The 11,480-nt window shown below is 41.7% G+C and overlaps 1 protein-coding gene across 1 annotated transcript; it reads right to left on the reverse strand.

Annotated features, from left to right (window-relative positions):
- Window positions 1-271: 271 nt before the first annotated feature.
- Window positions 272-1,762, reverse strand: LOC123443060. Its single transcript, XM_045119299.1, has 4 exons — window positions 1,149-1,762; window positions 991-1,007; window positions 611-861; window positions 272-519 (listed from the first exon to the last, which is right to left on the reverse strand). The coding sequence occupies exons 1-3, from the start codon at window positions 1,361-1,363 to the stop codon at window positions 665-667; spliced, it is 429 nt and encodes a 142-aa protein (XP_044975234.1). The 5' UTR covers window positions 1,364-1,762; the 3' UTR covers window positions 272-519; window positions 611-664.
- Window positions 1,763-11,480: the final 9,718 nt, after the last annotated feature.

Below are 11,480 nucleotides of genomic sequence, written 5' to 3' on the forward strand. Positions count from 1 at the left end.
CTAATGATGGTTTCAAGATGTGATATGGACCGTTAATGAAGCTGCAACAATATGAAGCAAAATAGGTTTACTGGTTTGAGTCTCTAAACCCAAAAATGATAGTTATAATAGTATCAGTCAACAGTTGCAAACAGAAGTGTCGGACTAATTGAAGTTTTAATCAAATTTTTAATACATATATTATTCATCCCATTGCTTGGTAATAGCATCAAAGAATCCTTGATGATCTAGTCGACAGAATGATAAATCGCACCATGAAGAAATTGACAAGTAGAGGGACGGCATTTGGAAGTTTGATTACTGAAAAAACATTGATTCAGAAACGGAGATTACATTGCTTCTTCACACAAGTAGTAGAAATTAGAATACACAGGTGAAGAACACGATGCCCAATTGACAAAATAAGTGACAAAAACTGAATAAAGGGAAGGAAAGGTTGTGATTACATTCATGAGAGCCTTGAGCCTGTCCTTGGACTGGGGGTCGTAGTGCGGCCGTGGCAAGTACTTGTTGATGTCACTGCAGAAAAAAAAAGCAAGAACCAATCAAGAACATCCAATCCACCAAGAATCCGCAGGAACAAAGAGAGGGGGGCACTGATGCAACTGACCGAGCACTATGCACTCCAGCGGCGGGGCGAGCGGGGCGAGAATGCTAGCCGGCGCTACGGCGAGCGGGCGGCGACTGACACGGCGCGGCGCGGGGCGAGCGTGCGGGGCGAGGGTGCCGAAGAGGCGCCACACGCTTTGTCCCACGCACCCAGGACCCAGCTGAATCGCGTCGATCGCCACCGCCCGTCAGCACGCACCAACGGCAGGAACGAAGCCGTCGTCCGCTCCACTGCCGATGTTGCTGCTGGCGCTGAGATGAAGACGGCAGTAGGTGAACCAGGGAGTATGAGAAAGAGGAGAATGGGGGACAAATTCAGACAAAGGAATCATGTGCTCCTTTTTATCATGCGGGGTGGGAGATAACTGCAACAACTCTTACCTTGTGCACGATCTAAGCTGACCAGCAGTTGCCAGGAAATGGCCATCACCCGTCAGTTGCCATTGGCGACATCAGCGCGAGGGTGGTAGAGGGAGTGGGAAATAGTTGCTGGGAACGAAAACAGTGCCACGTCCCCTGTACCAGCGATCGAGACATACCCGGGGCCATGGCAAGAGCCTTCCACCGTCGACAAAAATGATGTCTGACGGAGGCTGGAGTGGACGTCCAGACGCGGTGCCCGGTGTCGACGCGCAGACTGCGGATGCGGTGCTCGGCAGCGGACTGAGGACGCGGTGCTCGGCAGCGGTGCTCGGACTGTCGCCGGCGGCTGGTGTGGACCTGCGGCTGCTGTGCCCGGCTTGCCGATACACATCTTGTTGATTGGAATTTGGGGATCTCTCGTAGGAGCAAAAATCGGTGGGGAGGGGAAGATTCACACACGGATGGGGAAGCAGATCGCATGTAGCGGCGGACCACCGGCGAATCGGCATGCGACGGCCAACAGATTTGGGTCTCGGGCCGGGAATCAACTTCTCGTCTGGGGCAACTAACATTAGGCCGAGTTTTTTTTATTTTTATTTTTTCAGCGTAAGCATTCTACTCGGACTCGATTAAAAAAAGGATGTGGCACTGAACTCTTTTACCCAAAACTTGTGTTTCTAACAAAATATGCATCTAAGAGAGTAAATCCATTAGTTCCCTTGTAAAAGAATTAAAGTTGCTCAGAAAATATCATAAAGAATTAAAATGGATTGACGTAAAAAAGAGAATAAAAATGGACACACTGTATGACTAAATTATGAAGCTCCACGCGGCAACCAGGACTTCACCAAAAAAGCACCCTTTGACGAAGAAGGATCCTTCTGTGCCACCCTAGCCTTAAGTTTAATCATCATTGAAGGATCTTTCAGCAACCCATTTGTGCATACGCAAAGTCATAAATTTTATCATCGTCGATTGCTCTTCAGTCGGCTCTTCTGTCATCCTAGCCTTAAGTTTTATCATCGTCGATGGCTCTTCTATGCTAGTTTATTTGCTTGATATTCTTCTGTCAGTTCAACGTGCTCGCATAGCTTGTCATTGACATCTTTGTACTGCTCCCATCGATGCAACACCAGCCTTTTAACCCTGTCCCCAAGAGAGGTGTCACGACGCGCGTCCTTCCTAACATCTGAGACAAACATAAATAGATATATCGGGACACAACAGAACAGTTTGCTTGCAAAAAAAATATGTACGTCGCTAAAGAGTTACCTTCTAAATAATCGCCCGCGTGATAGGAGAGTGTCGGACGGTGTTGAAATGTGAGCCGGGATGTTTCTGTTCATATATAGTTAACATAGTGGCATGAACAATCAAATGCATTATAAATCAAAGTAACCAGCCTTACTGGATGCATGATCAACCTCCGTGTTGAAGGCTTCAAGAATAGAAGTGTTGTACTCCGCTCGTTTAAGATCTTCCTCGTATAAATCTAGTTTATTGCCAAAAAGTCGAAGAAAAAGTATTTCATAATTGCATGCGACTATTGCTATTTCTCTCATTCCATTGACTGCATAATAATCCGTTTGAAGTGGGCCAACGTACATTACTACGCCAGATACATCTAAAGAAATGAAAGTTAGTTTGATAATGATTCTTAGCCAGAGGTATTGTTTAGAGAAAGAGCAAATTAAATTTGAAACAGTACCAATGATTATGCCGTTGTTTAGATAAAAAACATTCATCTGCATTAACAATGTTAACAAAATAATTAGTGAGCTGATTGCAATTATGATATATACACGAAGAACTACATGTCTACACTTTTATCCTGAATAAGATGATCGTTCTTCCAGTGCAACATACTTTGAACCGTAGGCGATGTCAGCTAATCGTAGCAAAGAAGGAACCTAATGCTTGTGTTGTTTAGTATGTAAATTATCCTACCGTGCTTCATTTTATAGGTAAAGGACATGCTACAATGCTTGGTGCGACGAGACTTCAGCTAAATTTTTTGAAGATGGACTAAAACAACACTTTCTGACTGTGCATGTCGTCAACGGAAGATGGGGACATCCTATTTGCTAGCTAGTGCCGTAGCTAATGCATGCATGCTTAACAATTTTATGTTTTTGTTTTGTGGACCGTGTCGTAGCTGATGCATGCATGCATGACCATCTTGCGGCATAGCTGGTTGCGCGTAGTCGGGCCTCATAGTCACACAATTTACTAATTAAGGGTATGATCAACATGCAACCGCCAATTAAGTGGTTGGCCGATATATATGCAGTGAGCACGATCACCTTATTCCACGTTCTTAATTGCGGGTCATCATACGGGTTTAGATATAACAAAGATTATTATTTTTTACTCACCAAAATATATTGCATCATAAAATTCATATTATAAATATATAGCCACAACATATGGAAAAATACAATAAACAAATCCATGGAGATGACCAAAAAAAATTCAATAAAAAAGAGTTTGAATACAGGTGTGTAGAGATAAGTCCACTTTAATTATCTAGATTACTAACTCCCTACTTGAGGCACTTGAGAATTTGTCGTATATTATATGGGATGTTGTCTTCAGCTTTATTCGCATGATAGTCGAGCAAATATATCAAAAAATTCTTTCTCAGCTCATAACCATCCTGCATGAGCAATGTATCTCATCAGCATGCAATGCTGCTTTGTTTTCTTATTAATATGTGCGATAGGACACTCACCGTGCAAATTGGACAAACAAATTTGTTACCATACCATGAGAGCATAAAATGCAAAACAAAATAACCATATTCATACCTGTAGATGAATACACTATCATTATTTTTGGAGTTAATGACAATGAATATAAAAAGTGCATAGTGATTTTCATAGTAACTGACCGGTCTAGGCTCGTTGGAACATCAGTTGCTAATTTATGTGGCCAGAAGAAAATATCGGACTTCCAACCTGGTTGTGCTAATTCTAGTGCATCATTCAGGTAGAATGAAATCCTTTGAAATTTTAGTGCATATCTCTCCGAGGATAAGGACGAAAAAAGAGTGTCAATAATAGATACTTGACAGGCATATTTGTTGATCGTGAACAAGATGTAGTGGCCAAGGAATCTATGAGGAAGCAAAATATACAAGCAACACTCATTAAGAATAAACATTTATCATGAAAACCATATAAAATAGACCAAAATTACCAAATTGCATGATGAGATGTTGCGCTCTATCTCAGTCCAGCTACGAAGCAATGCTGCTAGCGCCTGAATATCTGGTTGTACCCATGAATCTAGATCTCGTGCGGAAGCAAGAGCGGCCTCGGTCACAACCGTCTTGGTGAAAAATGGTTAAGAAACATGATGGTGACAATGATAATATAATCTATGATTGTGGTAACTCACAGAAAATTGTAGATCTATGTAGCGCAACGGAGGATCTACCGCCAGTAAGGCCTTTTCACATGCAAGTATACGTATAGCCATGTTGAAACAATCAATGTCGAGTGGATGGTTCCTGTGGAGTATACCCTGAATTTTTCTAAGACTTAATCCTATTGGATGGGGTTTAGAGCTTCGCATCCACTCCTTCCTGTAGGTAACAATTAATAATTGTAACATTGTAATAGTTAATATTGAAACTTTATATTTCTTAGACATGGTGCTTACTCCAACAAATCAGCATCACTAATTGACATGATGTCATTGCATATTTTGTCAACTAAATCATGCTGGTCTACGCCCATGATGGGGGCTAGAAGGGGCCTTTTGTCTTCGCCTCCATCAGGTGTATCTTGCCGCTTACGCTTTCGATCATCCAGGGGCTCAACGTCAGGATCAGATTCTTTTTCTTCACTGTCAGACTCCTAGTATATTGGACTTCCTTTTAACTTATTAAGTTCCGTCTCCAATGATAGCTATTTTTTGTCGAAATTCTTTCATGTCCTCCTGCATATAGCAATTAAAAATAATTCGTTAAAAAGCACGTGCATTTGAGATGAAATCTGATATTAAGAAAAAACAGATACCTAAGTGAATTGATCTCACAAAAGTTCTCTTGTCCAATACTCCATAAAATTTAACATAAACAATCCACACGATGTGCTGCAATATTAAAATATTCCTTTAGGCTTTTGTCTCAATATAAATAAAGTATTTAAACAAGTAATAATGTTCATTGTGCATGTCTCCATGCATCGTCAAATGTATATATTACCCAATGTTTTGGCTATAAATTAAGACCATATTTACTAAAAAAATATTATTCACATGAATTACTATTCTATGATTCAGTTTAAATATGAGATGTGTTCATCATACCCATTTGTTTGGAGTGGCTTTTGGAACTGTTCTACGACTGTCCAATTCATAATATCGAGGTCCTGCCACCTATCACCTCTCTTAAACTCCGGCATACCACATGCGATTTTTATATGCTTGTCGAGTCCTCGTATCTATTAAATGGAAAAAGTCACCACGTATTAGGCAAATGAAATGTAATGTCTAGGGAAAGAAACACATGAAGTAGACATTTACCGTCATAGTGAGGTCACTTCAGTTCATGCCAATTCCAAGTGAGTCCAATACATGTATCTCTCGTTTCTTCGCATTGAGAACCGATAGATACGAGTGGTATTTTGTAATGTTAATTGGAAGGAATACCTAAAGTAATAAATATTATATAATATAACACGTGACTACTCTCACGTAAAAAAGTGTTGCATCATTATATGTAAGTGTAGTGAGTTAAGACTGACCATGTCATGCTCCAGAAAAGTATTTACTCGTCTTACAATATGACAATGTGTTGCCGGGTCTATCTCATATTTATTTAGTAGGGAAGACACAAACGTGCTTGCAATGTGTACCTTTCCACCCACTATATCTTGTAGATGCTCCTGGGAACTAATGCAATATATGTATACATTTATTACCTATAGTTTCAAAGATAGAATACATTTAAATGTTAATACACTTACCGTGCGAAAATAGAATAAATTTTTGTTAGTTTAAAAGAGTTTGTGTGGTTTGACTTACTTCATCGTGCAAAAACACATCATCGTGCGTAAGGCATCTCATCTCAGCATTTGATAATAACGCATCATTGATGTGCACCAACTTAGTATTTGAATGTAAGGGCATGATTGTTTTAATAATTCAAATATCGCGCGGAGTGCAAATATAATCTGTCATGGGACGACATGAAACCAAATTAGTAGATCATAAAAAAGACCAATAGAATGAAAAAGTTGATAATCACTATATAAGTAAGTACCTTGTGGTGTAATATTAGTATTTGCTCTTTTTGGTTTGGTATGACCTGAATTGGATGTATCTATATGTTGTGTAGTAGTTGCTGAGTTTTTGTTCTTTTCCAATGACATATCCGTTGGGCTCTTATCGGTAGCTTCTTTCTGATGGTCCACGGTATTCATATCTATCACCTTTGGGCTCTCGTTGATAGGTTTACTTTTATGGTCATCAATATCCGTATCTATGACAGACACATCCTGCAAAAGTGAAATATATAAAAAAATATAATTGAAATTGGGTATCAATTTTTTTGGGCTACAATATCATAATTCATATGCAACTTACAAAATAAAAGAATAAAAAACTGATAACAAATAAATTTGGTAGCCATGACATATTGCCTAAATACCTTGCTTAATATGCTGTAATATATACTTCGGCGTTGCAACAGAAAACAATTCTACAATAAGCTCATTCATACAAGCTGCTCGATGTACCTAATGAATTTTCCAATAATCTTGGTGGGTTCTGGCTTATCGGAAACAAAAGTACATAGATCGTACAAATCCTTACACAGTGTATATGTACTTATCACGATGATGGCACAGATTAATGCACAGGTCGAAGGGCTAGCTGATGACAGCTTTGCACATATTTTTGCTTAGCTAATCCGGAAAGCAACTTTAGCACCGAAGAGATAAATCGCTGCAAGATTTTGGCTTTGGGGCGGTAGTCATGCACCTACTCATCCAACAAGCCATCCAAATCAAGGTATGTGGCCAATTGATGTAGGCAAAAAAAGAAGGTGGGGAACTGGGTGCCTCACCGACACCGACACATGCCATCCACTCACCCTCTCTCTCTCTTCGTCCGTCTCTCTTCACTCCCGTGCAATCCACTCACCTTCTCCTACCCCTCCCGTGTCTTCCTTCACCAGCCCATCTGTGGGTGCCGCCGGCGCGCCATGGTGCACGCCTTGGGACGGCGCGACTGACGCCTGCCGGAGCAACTCCACCTCCCCCGCCTCTACATACGGCAAGGCTGCGCCGTCGTCAGCCTCCCACCCCATCCCCACCACTCCGTGCTGTCATGCGAGATCCGCGGGGCAACGCTCCCGTCGACGAGCGCACAGTCGATGGCACACACATACGGCGCCCTATGCCCCGTGTCCCCCACTCCGCGCCCCCCGCTGCGCGTCGGCCCACCACTTTGTGCTGTCTTGCGAGATCCGAGGGGCAGCGATCTCGCCGACGAGCGTGCAGTCGGCGGCACCCACGCGCGGCGCCCTCTGCCCCGCGTCCCCCGCTCCGCATCCCCCGCTCCGCGCCCCCCGCTGCGCGGCGCCAGGTTGGTCGGCCTCAACGCCCGACGACTGACCCGCGGTCGGCGTTTTCCGCTCGCAACGCGTGGTCAGCCTCTTCTGCGGGTCGTGCCCGGCGACGCACCGGGCGCCGTGCAGCGCGAGGACACCCTGCAGCAAGCCGCCCTGCTCGCTTGGATGGGAGGAGATCGAGCAGGAAAGCACGGGAATTGATCTTACTTTCTCACGTCGGCTCCCCTCTTTCCCTCCGCGTCCTCCATCGGCAACTCTGTTGGATTGGTACCGTCGGTGAACTTTGATCTTGGAGGTAAGCAAAAACCCTAGATTGAGTCTATCTTATATATACACGAATCGAAGGCTAGCTAGATGAGTAGTATACGGTTAGGATTAGCTTGTTTGGATAAGGCCTAGTTTGCAGCACCGTTATTTTAGGAATCAGTTTTTCAAGGCGTGCCAATCAATACTTTGGTTTCTCAAAACTGCAGTTTTTCTCTGTTTTGCCAAATGCCTAGTAATCAGATTAATAGTCAGTTGAGAGTTTGCACCTCGTTTCATAGATAATAAACAGAGGAGGAGTGGGAGGCCTTCGATTTTTCTCGGCTCAGTTTAGAAAAAAGTGGTCGGGAAGATACTACAAAAATACCACAGTATAAGAGATACCATGGTATCTTAAAGTGCAGTATTTCTTTCATACAAGCACCCCAAAGTATTTGATACCAAGGTTATTTCAGAAACCACAGTATTTTGTAAAAACTGCAAAAATGCTTTGCATCTAAAAGTGTTTTTGCCTATTTTGTTTCCGGTCGGCGTATTCTGCTGGCAACGCCCGGCGACTGACGCGCGGTCGGCGTATTCTGATGGGAACGCCCGGTGACTGATGCGCGCCATGCACCGCGAGGACACCCTGGAGCAAGCCATGCAGCAGAGATCGACCAATCCAACGAAGGAATGGATCTTACCTTCCGAGGGTCGGCTCCCCTCTCTCCCTCCGCGTCCTCCATCGACAAATCTGTTGGATTGGTATCTCAGTGAAGTTCCATCGCCGAGGTATGCAAAAAATCCCGATGATAGTTTGAGTCTCTCTTATATACACACACGTTTTGAAGGCTAGCTAGATGAGTAGTATCGTATACGGTTAGGATTGGGTTGTTTGGATAAGTAGTTTTTGCGTAATCTGTTTCCCATTAACTCGTTTAAAGCTCTAATCTTCAGGAAATTAGTTAGTGTAACAAAAGTATACATCAATATTTTTTAACTCGTTTTTGATTATCAAAGCCCGTGCGTCGCCACGAGCCAATAAACTTATACATGAGAGATCGGTAAAAAGAAATGAAATATAATTCTATACATATATGTTTCAAGAATAAAATTGTGGGTACTATAGATGTGCTTCTTGCAATCAATTCAAAACAAATCACACATATTTCCCTTCAATTGTGGGTACTATAGAAGCAGGGAAGATATCATGACAGCTTGATTAACATGATTCTTGTCGTGCTCTTTTCAGGCTTGACCTCCTGCATGAAGCCTCTTATACGATATAGCAACTTAGCAAGGTAGCCTATACGAAATAAATAACAACCGGGACAATAAAAATAATTACTACTCAAGCTGACTAACAAGTAGGATAGATTCTAAGAGTTGAACAACGATTCCTTGTCCAAGTATTATAGAAATCCTAAATGTACTTAGCCAGGTGATACATGTAGCTCCTAGGTTGTACAGTGTCATCGAGTATTTACACAAATGATTTAGATGTCAGTATTTGTGTGTGTGTGTTGCCAGCTAGTCGATCGATAAAATCCACCATCTAGCCGACCAATCAATCCACCGATTCGATCTATCTAAAGACAAAGCTAGCTAGGTGCGTTGTTACATCTGATTATCGCGATAACTTTTCAAAGGGAGTTAAGCAATAGAATATTGAGTTCGGAAGATGAAAAAAACAGAAGATTGTCAAAGTTGTTGTAAAATCTGATAATATATATATAAAGAAGGTATTCCGGTTGATATATGCTTTCCCACAAAACATTATTTGAACCACAAAGAGACATGTAAAAAAATAATCTGAGTGCATACTGGTTGCTAGCTGGAGTTGACTTATCTACCGTACACTCCAAGCCACTTGGAGATTTACTGTGAGGGCTTGATGGCATAGACAGGTTAACCACGATTTTTACTTCATCTTTTATGTCACCAGTTGCATTTGGCAAGCCAACATATTTTGCTCGAACTGCTTCAACATTGGCATATTTTTCCTCTATATTCACTTCATCGCCATCAGGATCATAATCAGCATCATCACATTCAGAATCATCACCCCCCCTTTCGACATCCTCCACATACTTTTCCACTTCTTCACACGCTGAAAGTGCATTCTGAAACACCCTTATTTTTTCCCGTGCTGCCGAGAACACAGCCTCAGAATCAGCTGGGTCTTTTCTATAAGGAGTTTTAACACAATATGTCGAGGGCGCAGTTCTTTCAAAAAGCTTGGTATCCCTTGACAATGCAGCAGATATAGATGCCTCAGGTGTCTTGCTTGTTGTAAGGTCCCTAAGTACAGATCTTGGAAGGGATTAATTATCAAATCAAGAAGGTCAGATAAGAAAACAATATCAGGTCAGGGTTAGTTCAGAAGAAAAACTGAGATGTGGATGTACCTGGATTTTTCCTGCCACTTCGAGTATTGAGAGACCTTCGTCTCCTTCAAGTGATAATACATGGAAAGCAGAAAATTTTACCGTTCCAGGTGTGAGATGGTGCCTAGACCTCCGACGGTTGGTGTAGCCCCTTTCTTTCATCAGAGCAGCAGACTTCACACCTGCTGAACCATTTCGCAAAGTGGAAATAGCATCCTCACAATTACGTCCCTGTCAACAAATTTTGCATTAATATGGTCCAAGTTCTCGAGTATATGCATTATTTTCTAGCCTTGAAGAACAAAATAGCACAAAGTGTAGGTTCACAAAAGCTAAAGAACTGCAGATATGTACTCCTCCGACCCATATTCCTTGCCGATGATTTAGTACAATTTTGTACTAAAGTTGTACTCCGTCCGTCCCAAAGTAAGTGTCACAAATTTAGTACTAAGTTAGTACAAATTTTGTACTAAAGCAGAGACGCTTATTTTGGGACAGAGGGAGTAGTAAATTAGCAACAAGTAATATGGATCGGAGAGAGAGCTAACTTTCAATTATCATGAACAGACACTTGGTTTGATGATTATAATAGTATATATGAGCTCAGGTCTGTTTACTCCCACCCACTTAACAACAACCACTCGAGGTTATGTAGACAATTTTCATAAGTACCAGGGTTTAGTAAGACGGTTTTATAGTGTACATGGTGGTGTAGAGAGAACCCCATATTTCATGTGGTCATAGATTCTTTTTGGTACTGGGGTCATATAACTTTTTTTCACTGGGGCCATAATGGCTTTGTATGGTCCAAGTTCTCGAGTATATGCATTATTTTCTAGCCATGAAGAACAAAATAGCACAAAGTGTAGGTTCACAAAAGCTAAAGAGCTGCAAATATGTACTCCTCCGACCCATATTCCTTGTCGTTGATTTAGCACATAAAGAAATACTAATTCTACTTAGTCAGCTGCTATTAGATTGTATAAATGAGTTGAAGAAATATAAACAACATGCATGTTACATGACAGTGGTTATGGAATCAGCTTTCGTGTGTGCATGTCGTGCTAGTTGATCAATCAAACCACTGGCTTGAGCTTGCTTTGTTGAGCTATGCTGCTACCAGACTCGATTCATCTGAGTTTCAGGAATTTATATCTGCTAGTGGTTTGTATATCTTGATCAAGGATCGCTGTATCTGGCATGACTATTTTCAAATGATCAACCTATTTCTTCATACATATACGTATCTTCATAAATTCGTAGACATGTCAGGTTACACAAACATGTTTCAGAACATT

The sequence above is a fragment of the Hordeum vulgare genome, chromosome 3H, assembly GCF_904849725.1.
Source record: "Hordeum vulgare subsp. vulgare chromosome 3H, MorexV3_pseudomolecules_assembly, whole genome shotgun sequence".
In the NCBI taxonomy this organism is placed as follows: Eukaryota; Viridiplantae; Streptophyta; class Magnoliopsida; order Poales; family Poaceae; genus Hordeum; species Hordeum vulgare.